The 13874-nt window shown below is 24.4% G+C and overlaps 2 protein-coding genes across 2 annotated transcripts; both read right to left on the bottom strand.

Moving 5' to 3' along the window:
* Positions 1-362: 362 nt before the first annotated feature.
* Positions 363-2517, bottom strand: LOC129612665 (arylsulfatase J; the record flags this gene model as incomplete). The annotated part of the gene is made up of 6 exons (XM_055526374.1): positions 363-1062; positions 1156-1687; positions 1746-1912; positions 1977-2064; positions 2134-2293; positions 2398-2517. Coding segments are annotated over 6 exons (1677 nt in total), but the record flags the coding sequence as incomplete, so codon positions are not given.
* Positions 2518-9227: 6710 nt separating this feature from the next.
* LOC129612609 (proton-coupled zinc antiporter SLC30A9, mitochondrial) lies at positions 9228-12375 on the bottom strand. The gene is made up of 10 exons (XM_055526299.1): positions 11957-12375; positions 11365-11886; positions 10992-11259; positions 10798-10936; positions 10600-10738; positions 10012-10490; positions 9833-9950; positions 9698-9772; positions 9526-9639; positions 9228-9457 (listed from the first exon to the last, which is right to left on the bottom strand). Exons 1-10 carry the CDS (start codon positions 12029-12031, stop codon positions 9413-9415), a joined length of 1974 nt encoding a protein of 657 aa, XP_055382274.1. The 5' UTR covers positions 12032-12375; the 3' UTR covers positions 9228-9412.
* Between the last annotated feature and the right edge of the window lie 1499 nt (positions 12376-13874).

The raw sequence follows: 13874 nt of genomic DNA, 5'->3' as shown, positions 1-13874 counted from the left end.
CATGCAATAGTTTCATAGCGTCATAGAGTTTAACTAGGTAGGTGACTAGCCTGCCGTAGTTTTTATTTATGTATATAAATTATTTGAGGTTATTAATATTTACTGTTTATTTTTCTTAGTTTTTTTTTTAATATCGAATATTACGAATATTTTGAAAATTACTTGTATAATATTTATTAGTATTGTATATTAAGTTATAATAATATTGAATATAATTTTTATAGTGACCTGACCGGGTTTTGAACCCGAGACCCTTCGGTTAAAGGACCGGTGCCATAACCACTGCACCAATGGTCAGATCTTGATCAATGGTCAATTTGTGAATAAACTAGAAAATAACTAACATTCCATTAAGGCTATAATGTTTTTGCATATATTAATTTCATTTACATTCTAAATTATTATATAATTAACAAAATTTAAAACAAGATCTCTTAATCCTAATACTAATTTTATATAATTTTCTCAGATTGTGGAAATTCATAATCACCAAAATTAGTCCATGTATTGTCCCAAAGTCTTGGATCACCTTTTGGATCACGTGGTTTATTATTTGGTGGTATAGCTGTTGCATTATATCTTTCAATATCTTTTAAAAGACTTTTTAATATACTAGGAAAAATTTCTGCTAAATTATATTGTTCACATGGATCATCTTTAATATTAAATAAACAGGGTGAACTTAATGGTTCACAAACAGTTCCTTTTCTTAAATAGGACCGATTGACTGTTGAACAATCAACTTGTGCATTTTTTCTTAAAGATTTTATTTCATCCATTGTAGGCATCATATGTAATTTATTTATTGCCCTACCACTTAATGATTTATAAATTTCATTTATATTATAATCTAGATCGTCACGATTACCCGACGGACCATACCAACCATCCCATTGTCCATCATAATTTGTACCAACTACAACTTTCCAATCATCAGCTGTGTAAGCAGCACTACCCCAAATATCGTCAATATTATGTAAAATATCTTTTCGTTTTGACTTTAAATCACGTGATAATTCACTCCAAACGCTAATTCCATCCAATGAAGGTTGTGTTAAATTTCTAAAATAAAATATTTCGTTAAAATACTATATTTATACTTAAATATTAAAAGAAAAAATTTTGACTAACTAATATCATGACAACTTCTCTTACTTAAACTCGTAAAATCCAGCAGCATCCAAAAATGTTGGCACCCAGTCAACAATATGCATTATTTGATCTGAAACACGTTTAGATTTTTCAATTAATGGCGACCATATTAATCCCGCACCACGAACTCCACCTTCCCACAATGTATTTTTAACTCCCCTTAATGGCCAATTTGAGGCATAGTTTAAATTAAATCCTTGTGCAGGTCCACCGTTATCAGTACTAAAGACAATTATAGAATTTTTTAACATATTTTGCTCTGACAAAGTATTTATTATTTCTCCAACTGAATCATCCAATTTCGATAGCATTGCTGCATATTTTCTTCTTTTAAAATCAGGTATGTGTTTTAATTTTGCAACTGTTTGATCCGGTGCCGGTAAAGGATTATATGGATTACCAGAATGAACAGCTGCATGAGCAACGTACAAAAATAATGGTTTTGTAGAATTATGAGCTTTAATAACACGAACAGCTTCATCCGTTACAACATCTGTCGTATATTTTCCATGATATTCATAACCAATTTGATAACCTTAAATTAAATTATCATGAAATTAAAATTTTGTTATAATTTCAATAATAGTTTATACCATCTCTCATGTCAAGACCCCAATGAGGATTTTCGACAGCTGTATGATCAAAATAATCATGATGGCCAGTCCAAAAACCAACATGTGTTTTGAAACCTCTTTTCAAAGGTAAATATACTGATTTATAATGTCCAAGATGCCATTTCCCAGAAATATGAGATGAATAACTTTAGAAATTCAATATTACAATATTAATAATAATAAGAATACTTATAACGTAATAAGATTTACCCTAATTGATTTAAATATTCCGGTAAAATTTTCTCTGTTAAAGGTAATCCTCTCGGTTCAGCACCGTAAATTACACCATGCTGCATACCTTAATAATAAAAATTAAAATTTCAATTCTATACAGTCTTTGCAGTTTATATATTATAATTCGTTTTACCAGTGTGAATTGGATATTTTCCTGTCATAAGAGCAGATCTTGATGGTGTACAAATTGGTGTTACATAGTAACGATTTAATATTAAACCAGAATATGCTAATGCATCAATATTTGGTGTGGGAATTTGTGATGAACCATGAAATCCTAAATCATTAAAACCCTAAAATATTGAAAATATATATTGTAAATATATAAAAATTATAAATTCAATTTTAAATAATTCGTTAAGTAAAATATAATTTTGTATTCAACAAAAATTCTTACTAGATCATCTGCTAAAATAAAAATTATATTCGGCCTTGATTTTCTTTCTAACATTTCTGCATTATGATAGTCTATTATTGCTAATATAAGTAAACATAATTTTGTTTTAAAATACCAATAAATTGCTGAAATAATAAAAAATAATACAATTATAATTTTTTAAGTGTTTATTTTATAGAACGAGCGTTAAATTTCATTTAAAGCTAAAAACAAAGAATTTTCTTGCTTCATTAGAAAAAAATTCTAAAAAATCGATTTGGTTTTTTATTAATTTTCCATTCAAATTTTTAATAATAACTCTTGTGTTTAGTCTTATGTTCATAATATTATGAAATATTTTATTTATGCCAAGGAAATAATTATTTTAACCCGTACAAAATTTACAAATGTTACAAAAATTTCAAGTGTATACATACATATATAATAATTTTACAATATAGTTTTAAAATCATTAACAAGGAAAATTTCCGCTTAAAGCGTAAGAAAATAAAATAAATGATAAGGAAATTTTTATGTGGTAACTATTTATTACCTATATCGTATAAAGTAATTTAACTGGAAAATAAAGTAAAGGTAATAATGTAATCACTATAATGTAGTTGTAGCTACAAGCTTTAAACATAAAAATATAACATTAATTTCAACATTTAATTAACAATTATTACCATTTTTAGAAAAATTAAATTGCATTTGAAACAAAAAGTTTTTTATATTCTAGAAAATTTTCCAATTTGAACAAAAATAATTAAATAATTTATAAAATTTACTTAAATTTAATTAACCAGTAAATCAGATTTTATTTCTTCTTTTTTTAGAATTGCAAATACTTAAGAATTGTGTTTTACAAATAAAATTATCAATGATGAATCGTTAATGATAAGATAATTATGATATTAGTGAAACGAAAATCAATTATGTTGAAATAATATTGCACAATAATTTTATAAAATTATAATTTATTTCTTGAAAAAATGATTCGAAACTGCAATTTTCTTTATTTTAGAGAAACAATTAAGTATATTATTAAATGTGATAATAAAAATTGAATCGGTATTCGATTTAACGGTATTTCAATTGAACTCAACGTAAAAGTTTAATATTCCAATTGATATTGAATTCAAGAAGAAAATAGAAGAAAATATTTCAGCACATCCCTTTTATGTTTGTTTAATTTTGCATGTAAATCTAAAACAACAATATTTATCTATAATTTCACTAATGATCAACAATACAGCATATTTACTTAATTAATATCGTCTGCTATGGCTAAGCTAAAACTAATGCCATATATATCTATCAGGCCCCCAAGCTGAAAATATTTTCCGAAATTTTGAATCGGAAAAAAATACAAAAATAATTCTTAATGTTTTATGTTTTCGAAGTATGCCGATTGAAATATTTTTTTAATTTTTTTTTTTGAAATTTTTGAGTATTCTTTATGAGACTCATTTTATTTAGTATAGTTTTAAGATTATAATTATTATTTCTTTGCTTTTTTCTTCAATTTATTTTTAAATTATATTCTTTATTCAAAAATTTTACTATGTAATTCAGTACGGCCTTTCATTTGGAAGACAAGAAAAGTTGTCTGCGCTAAAAATTGTAATTTTTTTTTTTGTTTTAAATGCATTTTTCAGATGAAATTTACCAACCGAATTTTTTTGAAATTTAAATTTTAAATTTCAAAAAATATGTAGAATCGGTAGAGCTAAAAATATTGATCAATTTCCTTCACACAAATAAATTCCGACACACCTCCCATTTAAACTTCATATAAGTATTTGGAATTTATTTTTGATTTGCTCTCTGAGCTTGATGGTCTAATAGATATATATGGTATTAGATAAAACTAAAATAAAAAAAAAAACTAAATTATTTACAATTCAAGGGTAGCATAAAAAAAAAATGAAAATTTTTGGATTAATTTAAAAAAAAAAACTAATTTCTAATTTAATTAAGTACTTATTTCTAATTCCAAATTAATGTCAATTACAAAAATTTATTAAAACATTGAATTAAATTTAATTATGTACACAATTTAGTAATTGTTATTGAATATAACCTCACTATTACTTAAAATATAATGTAATACGCATGTTATAACATTAATTTATGAAGGTACCATGTATAAATTATGATTAATATACTTTATTATAATAATTATTAATATTATAATTGAATTAAATAAAAATAATATTTTACCCATTTTTGTAATACTTAATCCAATAGTAAATCCAAGTAAGTAAAGAATATTCCACAAATTGTTAAAATTTCTCCAAAAATTTTTTTTTGTTTTTCTTTTTAAATGATAATTTTTTTATTTTCACATATTCAATTTGAATTAAAAATAATTAATTTTTAATTTTGGTTATAAATTAAAATTATAAACGCCTAAAAATAAAAATACGATAAAAATTTTTTATTTATTTGTTTTAGAAATTTTTGTATAATAAAAATAAAATTTTATTTAAATGCTTTACCAAGCACGACCTAACTGTTACTAAAATTGAAGAATTTATGTAAATTGAATTTTAATAGCCATAAAAACATAAAATAAAAATGAGAATATCAATAACGAAACAAAAAGCAAAACAAAAAGAAAGAAACAACAAAAAATACATTTTAAACCTCAAATTTATTACCCCAAAATCGATTTCATTATCTTAAGCAGGTTAAACACTCAATTAGAACAATAGAACATTTTTAAAGAGGTTCTTTTCGTATACAAACGTGGTATATTTATATGTCATAAATGTATATATACATATTATAACAAAAAAAAAATATTTTCGATTTCGAAATAATTTTGCATAAAAACAACTTTCATTATCACACGAAAATTCGTACAAACAATTAAAAGATTCATTCTTAGAATACTCAATCAAACAGTATTTAAAAGACTGCAAATAAGGAATTTTAAAGAAAATATTACTGGAAAATATGGCACTGGAACAGAATTACTTTTTCTATAACAAGCCTGATTCCGAATTCTTATAGTTATTTATTACTTTAATACTTGCTCAATTTAATTGATTATTTAACGTGAATAAAGTAAAATTAAAATTAAACAGACGGTATTTTTTAATATAAAAGAAATATGCAAATAAAATTACAAATTAAAAATATAAAAAGTAATAATAAAAGCGGCATCGGCTAATATTTGAAGAATATTCTTTTTTAAAATATTTATTTCTTATAATATATGTATAAGTAAAAATTATTATTACTATTTTTGCAAAAGTTAAGAGTAATAAACTCATACAGTTGCACCCCTAAAAGAAGATTTTCGAAAGTAAAATGAAAAATACATGTAAGTATTATTTATTTTGTTAAAATTTATTTATTATTTTTTTTCTCCGCTACAGCCTATTAATGACCTTATTCACTAATAAAATAATGATCAGTCAACATGAAATCAGAATAAATACATGAAAAATTAATTTTTAGCATCATATTATGTAGGTGGATGCTAACTAAAATTAGATGGTAACATCTTTCTCATTAGATTAGATGTAGTTAGTGTGCTTAAATACTTTTACTTTAATATTATTTTGTTGTTTTAATAAAAGAATAGCATTGTATGTAAATATTAATTAACACTTTAAAGTTAAACAAAACTTTCATAAAAATAATCAGGTTTTAACCATATACAATTTATAATAGTTTTAAGCCTAGTATTATATATGAGATATACGCATTGTAGGTGATTAGCCTGCTGTATTTTTTTCCTTTATATTAAACATATAAGATTATTGATATTTCTGGTTCTATTTTGCTGGTACTGAATATCGAATACTATAGAGAAAATTGCAAATTAGTTTAATATAAATTTTTATTTATAATTTTTATAGCGACCTACCGGGATTTGAACACAAAATTTTTCGGTAAAAGGATGGGTGCCATAGCCAGTGCACCACAAGCACATTTCTTCCAAAAACAATTTTTTTTTAAACTAATATTCTAAAATTAATAGTATTTTAATAGATATCTAAATTTTGTTATTTAAATTATCCTACAAACAATCTTCTTTAAAAAAACCTAAAATTCCTGCAAACAATCACCTTTCCTTTTATGAAAATTTTTCATTTATAAATATAGAACACTGCTTTTTAAGAGAAATTTAAGATTACAGAAATAACTACTAAATATAAGTTTTTTAAATTTAAAAATTTTACTTTGCATAATTTTTTCCAATTAAAGTACACACCCTATTTATTTAAAACTTATTTTTTTCCTCTTCTTATATATTTTTAACAATGAATGAGAAACTATCATAATATGTACTTATATATGTATGTATAAAAAGTGATAAGGGTTAATAAACTGTATATAAGTTTGTGTGCGTGTAAATAAACAGCAGAAAATAATAAATCACACTCAATTTACAATCAACCTGGAATTGTCTTGTAAAAATGGAATAAACAGTGATTTTATATTTCTTTTTCTTTTTTTTTTTATTTCTTCTGAAAATTTTATTTATTTAAGGAGTTGGGTATATTGAACTTGACCTCAACTCAATATTATTATAATAAATGACTGCAATATATTATTTTTTTTTTCTTATTTTATTAAATATTTTAATCGCGACCGACTCGTAATTTCTTGTACCCACTGACTTTTTTTCGTAAGCAATTTATGAACAATAATTTTATTGTATGAAAATATTTTGTACACTATTGTTTTGTTCTGTTTCTATTTAGTTTTTTTTCCTTTTGCTTTTCAATTTAATTCAATTTTATTTTTTATATTTGAAATATTTTTTTTTTAACAACGAATGCCTATAGCGTAAAAAACATAACTGAATTATTGAATAAAAAATAAAAGCTCATCAGTTTGGATAAAGAATTATTTGAATAATATGCAAATTTAGATTTAGTTTACTACCAATGATGAAGAAAAGATTTTAGGGGTAAATTTATGTATGTACATATGTATGTATTCACAAACTATAATAATAAGTTTACTTTCTTATGAATCACTAAACCTCAATACTTATTCATGAGTAATTACCAAAAATGTAAAAATTCAATTTAATTTAAAATTTAATATTTATAGGTAGGTTTTATAAATTTAATAAGAAACGTATATTTTACTGCCCACAATAGTATTATTCTTAGCACTAAATTTTTATTATGAATCTGCTCTTAGAGCACGCTTTTATTTCAATGTAAAAGGATGTCCTGCCACACATACCAATTTTGATTAAATAGGATTTTCTTTCATAAAAATAAAATTATTTGGAAAATTATGCAAAATATCAAAATTACAAATTTTAGAGTATTACTCTCTATCTCACTCACTGTGTTACTCTTACATATTCTTGCATACAAAATAAGAAAAAGTAAATTTATAAAATAAAATTATTAAAATTTAAATACATATATTAACCGAAATAAATCCAAAAGAGTTTACTTAGTACTTAAAATTCTTTCAAAAGAATCTATAACTCGACTTCTTTCAAGCATGACAGCAACCCTTAGTGATTTTTTTCTTTTGTTTTGTCTTTCTACAAAAAATTCTAACGAAAATAAAAAACATGTTTCCTAAACAAAAAATTAAGTCTGTCACATAAAATACATAATTAAATTCTAAGCGCTTTTTAATTTTTTTCGATAAATTTATGTTTTATACATATATTATTTTATATTTCAAAATGTATTTAAATACACAATAATATCTACATATATAAATACCTTATATACCCAAACAAATTATTTAAATGCCTATAATATTATAAGTACATATTCTATTGCGCAAAGAAATCAACAAGTTCTGGGTTAATATGATCAAATGCTCAGTGTGTTGAACTAATAAGTATATAAAAAACCGTATGTTATTTCAGAGCCGGATTCAGTTCCTCAATGATCAATAATAAAAGTAAACTAAGTAATACACTTAATATCCCGTCGATGCAATTAAATTTGATTTAGAAATGATAATTGAAAAATCAAGCATTCTTCATAATATTCCTTAATATCCTTATTTTTTTATGTTTTGTACATAATTTAAAATATTTAAAATACATATGCTGGAATAATTTTCAATTAAAAAGTTAAAATTCTTCTTCTAAGTAAAGTCGGGAACTTTTATTTTTCTATACACTTTTGGCTCTACTTCTCTGTACCATTCTGTCCCTCTTCAAATAATACACAAAGATTTTTACAGCTTCTTTAAGAATTTTTCAAATTCGGGGAATTAAAACCTCTTAAACCATATATGTATATATATATTTCTTGCACTCGACCAATAATCATTAATACAAGGCTCCACTATGAACTAAAATTAATAACAAAAACAAAATTGTTAAATAGGAAGCCCATACTGCATTTTTATAAAACTACATATTTACTTTATCGCTATTTAGGTTAATTTTACTTCTTTAAAGCATTTAAACATACTTACAAGTTTACATCGGAAACCTCGTGCAGTTAGATAATAATTAAAATTATTGAAGCGGCATATTCTTATCAATTAAGTTACCATGCGTATGAATAAAATAGCCGAGTTGCTTTAATTAAGTAAAAATTCAAGTAAATGTACGTATGGATGTATGTACATAATTTTTTTAGAGCAGATTTTTAAATATGTTTTATTTTACAAGATTTATGTAAAATTTCAATAGCCGAATTTAAATAACATTATTCCTTAAAATTAATACAAAAAAAAAATTTTAAATGCTGAATCTAAATAATAAACACAAAAAATTTATTAACACATTCATAACTTTGTTTGTTTTAGTTTTAATAAAATTATTACAAATCATAAAGTTAAATAAAAACATACCCAATTAAAAAAAAAAACTAAAAATTTAAAAATAACTTAGGTTACAATTTAATCAAAGCGTATATTATGTATATTTATTTAAATAAAGGTTTATTTTTAAATACATTATCAACTTTTTCACAATTCGAATTAGTTTCAGTTAAACTTGGTAATTTCTTCAAAGAAAAATTGTCATAACAATAATTTAATTAAAATTTGTTGTATATTTATTTTGCTAATTCATTAAAAAACTTTATAAGATTTCTAAATCACAATGACGCAATTCTGGGAATTTTTTCTAAAATATAAAAAAAAAAAATAAAAATTAATATTAAAAGAAATTATTTAAGTAAATACAAAATTTACCCTTAATTTCATTTCAATTCTATCAATTTCTCCGCCCATTAAATCAACGATATTTTCGCCATGTTTAAGTAAGAATTGTTCAACTTCTTCTACTGTTTGGAATGATTTCACTACCTAATCCATATTTTAAATTCTATAATTAAAAAATTTTTAATACAAAATTGACGTTTACCTTCAAAAGTTCTCCCAAATCTTGCTTATCTAAATATGATCGTGTCAATTCTCGTCCATCAAAATCTACTTCAGCCTGAAATATTACAATTACTTTCAGTAAAACATACTTATTTAAAAATTTTATAAAAATCACCTTATATCTTATTAAATTATTTCCCATATCAACACCTTTAACATCATGAATAGCTCTAATCATTACATCACTTTCTAATTCTGAATTAATCTTATTTAGATAATCTTCAGGTATTGATCTTTAAAAACATTTACTTTTGTTAAAAATTTTGTACGGTTCAAAAAATGATATCGTCTTACTTTCCAACTAATGCTGAGACATTGGTATGTATTATAAAAGCCGCTACACAACCTAAAATACTTCCAACTAATAGTGAACCAACAGCATCAGCAACTCCACTGCCGGTATAAGTAGATATTGCCATACACGTAGCAGCAACTCCAACACTAGCTACTGCAGCAGCATCCTCCGTTAAAACGACATTTACACACGGATCCTGTCCTCTAAGAACATATTCTTTAAAAGATATACCACGTTTTGCAGCAGAACGTTTAATTTCATTTACGGCTACCAAAAGTGTGGCACCTTCAGAAACTAGAGAACCACCAAGAATACAAAAGGCCCAAAAATAATCTTGCATTGGCTCAGGATGCATTAAACCTTGTACTCCATGATAAATTGATAAACCGGTTCCTACACAAAAAATTCCCACTCCGGAAATCAAAGACGAAACATATCTCCAATTAGAATAACCATATGGATGTTCAGTATCGGCAGACTGTAATTTGATATTAATTATTCTTACTGTTTAGAATTAGTGTTAATTACTATTATCAATCTATATAATTACTACTATCAATATATTTGCCATATTTAATTGTATTTACTTGAACTGATTTATGAATTCCATATGCTAATATTAATTGATTAGAAGTATCAGCTAAAGAATGGATGGCTTCCGCAAACATACTGTGAGATCCTGTATATAACCAAGCAAAAACTTTGAACACAAAATTTGTGGCGTTACTGAAATATTGCTCCGATTAACATTTGACTATACATAATAAATAGTAAAAATTATTTACATTGCTGTTGCAATTAAAACAACACGTCCTGATTTTCCAGATAAACCATTCAGCTCTAAGTCTTCCACTGCATCAGCGGAAGCTCTAATACCAATTTCACGTCTAAAATCGCGAAGTCGCCTTTTTACAGTAAAAACATCTATAAACATTTTTATATTTAACCTTTACATTTTATTGTCAGTTAAATTTCTTACTCTGCTGAAATTTTTTTCTCTCGATTTCTCTTTTTAAACATTCCCTTAACAAATTTTCACGGGATCCCCAAACTTCGATTGCTTTTGCTTCAACATCTTTTCTCCAATAAACAGTCATCGGTGGTTCTTGTTCATATGGTGATCGTCTTTTTATTTTTGATAAAGATTCTAAGTCGCTGGCTTTTAGAAGGAAATCGGATATTGCTCGTGTCGGAGTGATAAAATTCCTTTCCAGTGAGGAACGGGTAAGATCGCAACGAAGACGTTGCTGTAAAAATCAATAAGAATAATTGTGTATAATTTTGTAAAATAGTTTTTTAATTTAAATTGATTTTAATTGATCAAAAGTGAAAAACAAAAATTTTTTTCTTACGGTTTCTTTGGGCTTCTCAATTTTTTCTGATTCTTTAGAAGTTGGTACTGCACTAGCTAATTTTCCTGCTTTAGCCATTTCAGCTGCTGGTTGCGTAATTGCAATAGGTGTTGATTTTGATTTAGCAGATGTTTTTTCAAGAATTATATCATTAATTTTAGCATCTTCTACTGTAGTTGTAACCGATAATATTCCCTTACTAGTTTTAATCTCAATTTTTTTTGTTATAGGAGTTTTGGAATCGGCTTCTATAGGTTCTGGCTTTGTTCTAAATTCAGGTGAAACCAAAGACGATTGTTGCGCTTTTTTTGTTGCTATGGTTTCAGTTTTCTTTTCTTTTGGTCCTTTATCTAAATTCAATTCTCTATTTGAATAACCAACTTTTTTCTCCTCTGCAACAGCACTCGCTTCTATTTTGTCTCTTGAGTTTTTCGATGAAAATGTTCTCCATTTTAAATTTTTATTCAAAAATTTTATATTTACACCTTGTTTAACTAAATAATATGAAAAATCTCTTGATATCTAAACGGAAATTAAATTTTTTTTTTTTACAATTAATGTGAAAATTGGTAATTTATTCATTTAATACTACCTCATTGTTTGAAATTTTTAATATACTCTTGCGGAATTTAAGAATTTCGGCTACTTGAATACTTCTTTGTAACATTATGAATATTGCAATATAATTTTTATATTTTTATTTTAAGAACAATATTATTGGAATTCATCAATTTTCAATACCATAAATTTATAAAACGTAATATGTTCATTATTTCATGATGTTATTTTTGGCAAACATCTATTTTTATTTGACCAAATATGTAAACAAATTTTTTTTTGTTAAACTTTTGATAATTTTCGATTATTGTCAATGCACCAAGGTTAAATATTACATAAAAAATAAATCATTCTTTATTTATGTAAAAATTATGTTTCTAAAAAATTTAAATATTAAAATTTATTCAAAAATTTATATATCTTTCACGGATAAATCCTGCCGACTCGAATTCTGAACAAAATAAATAGTTATGACATTTCCTCCCATATGATTACTTTGACATTAATTAACTTAGGTATTATGTCATATTACCCATAAAACAATAAAATTTCCCTTTTATTTAAAAAAAAAACTTATTAATTTACCGGTTTGTGTCTTTAATAAGTTTACCGATATAATATCTTATTTACACCGTAAGAAAGTATTGCTTTCAGTTGATATTTTTTCGTTCAAATTTATTTTAAATAAACATTGTCCAAATGAAAGTAACATAAAGGTTAATATTTATTTCGTATTTAAGTATTATTGACAGTTCATATTAAAAAAATCTAATTTCTAATTTTATGGAACATCAAATAATAAATCACATAAAACTTCTTGGACTAACTAATTCCAACTTTCTGAATACTAACATAAACTAAGGGCCTGATCGTCTATCACGCTATTTTACTAGGCAATCGGGAGGAAAGTGAATAACTATTATTATGTTTGATGATGTGATTTTAGAGTGAGAAGAATTATTTGGTATTGCGAACTTCTTTTTTTTTTCTAAAATGTATACAAAATTGATTCACTTTGTTTTTGAAAGTGAGACATTCAATCGATAATTTGAGGAAAAAGGCAAAAATCCTATTGAAAAAATGAATAATCTTGTTGGAAAGATGAAATATGGTATAGAAAAATGGAGAATTCTTATTTGAAAGTGAGAAAAAAAATGAGATACACCAGGCTGCAATGAGATGAGGCTGCAAATATTTAGTTTATGACATTATTATATATTAATATTTAGTTTTTAAATTTTATTAAATCAGTTGTTAATTACTTCACTTCGAAGTTACGGCATTATAATAAAGAAGAAGGCAATTTACCCGTTTACATTAATAAACGAAATGTGACTGTATAGGAAACCGGTTTTCAAGAAATCCGTCTATATATTTTGGTTATCCATTTCAAAATTCAATAAAATTCACATGCGTATAATAACATTCATAAATATAAAACATATTATAAACGATTAAAGCAAATTCATTACAGGTATTTTTCACGTGATTTGTCCCAAAAATATACATTATGTTATAAAGCTAATTTGTATTCTAAGGAGGTTTTAAATAGAAATAATGAATAATTAGAAATCATTTAATTCCAACTCTTAAAGTATGTAAGTTTAATTTCTTAATATAATAAAGTAAATAATAATTATTTTAATTTAATTTATTCAATTACTGTAATCGGATGACCTTTAAATTTTTATAAGAAATATGAGTTGCTGAAAATAATAAACATGTACAATGCATGTAATAAAATATAATTTAATTATGTTTTGGATTCTTATCTGCACGATTTAATTAATAGTCCGGAAAATTATAAAATACTTTAATAAATTATACAAGGTTTTAATTGCAAATTTGTAATTTATTTTTAAATAAAATAATAAAAAAAAATTATTATTCTTAATAGACTACTACTTACCTCTAAGTATAAAATTGTAAAAATAAAATCTAGTCAGCAACCT

The sequence above is a fragment of the Condylostylus longicornis genome, unplaced genomic scaffold (assembly GCF_029603195.1).
Source record: "Condylostylus longicornis isolate FDR11 unplaced genomic scaffold, ASM2960319v2 ptg000075l, whole genome shotgun sequence".
NCBI lineage: Eukaryota > Metazoa > Arthropoda > Insecta > Diptera > Dolichopodidae > Condylostylus > Condylostylus longicornis.
Note: the sequence above shows the minus strand (reverse complement) of the source record. Positions and strands in the feature narration are given on the sequence as shown.

Coding starts and splice junctions, on each gene's coding strand:
- LOC129612609 (XM_055526299.1), bottom strand. CDS start 12,031: ATGTTACAAAGAAGTATTCAAGTAGCCGAAATTCTTAAATTCCGCAAG. Junction 11,887..11,956: donor TAAAAATTTCAAACAATGAG/GTAGTATTAAAT, acceptor ATTTCCGTTTAG/ATATCAAGAGATTTTTCATA. Junction 10,739..10,797: donor GTTTTAATTGCAACAGCAAT/GTAAATAATTTT, acceptor GCAATATTTCAG/TAACGCCACAAATTTTGTGT.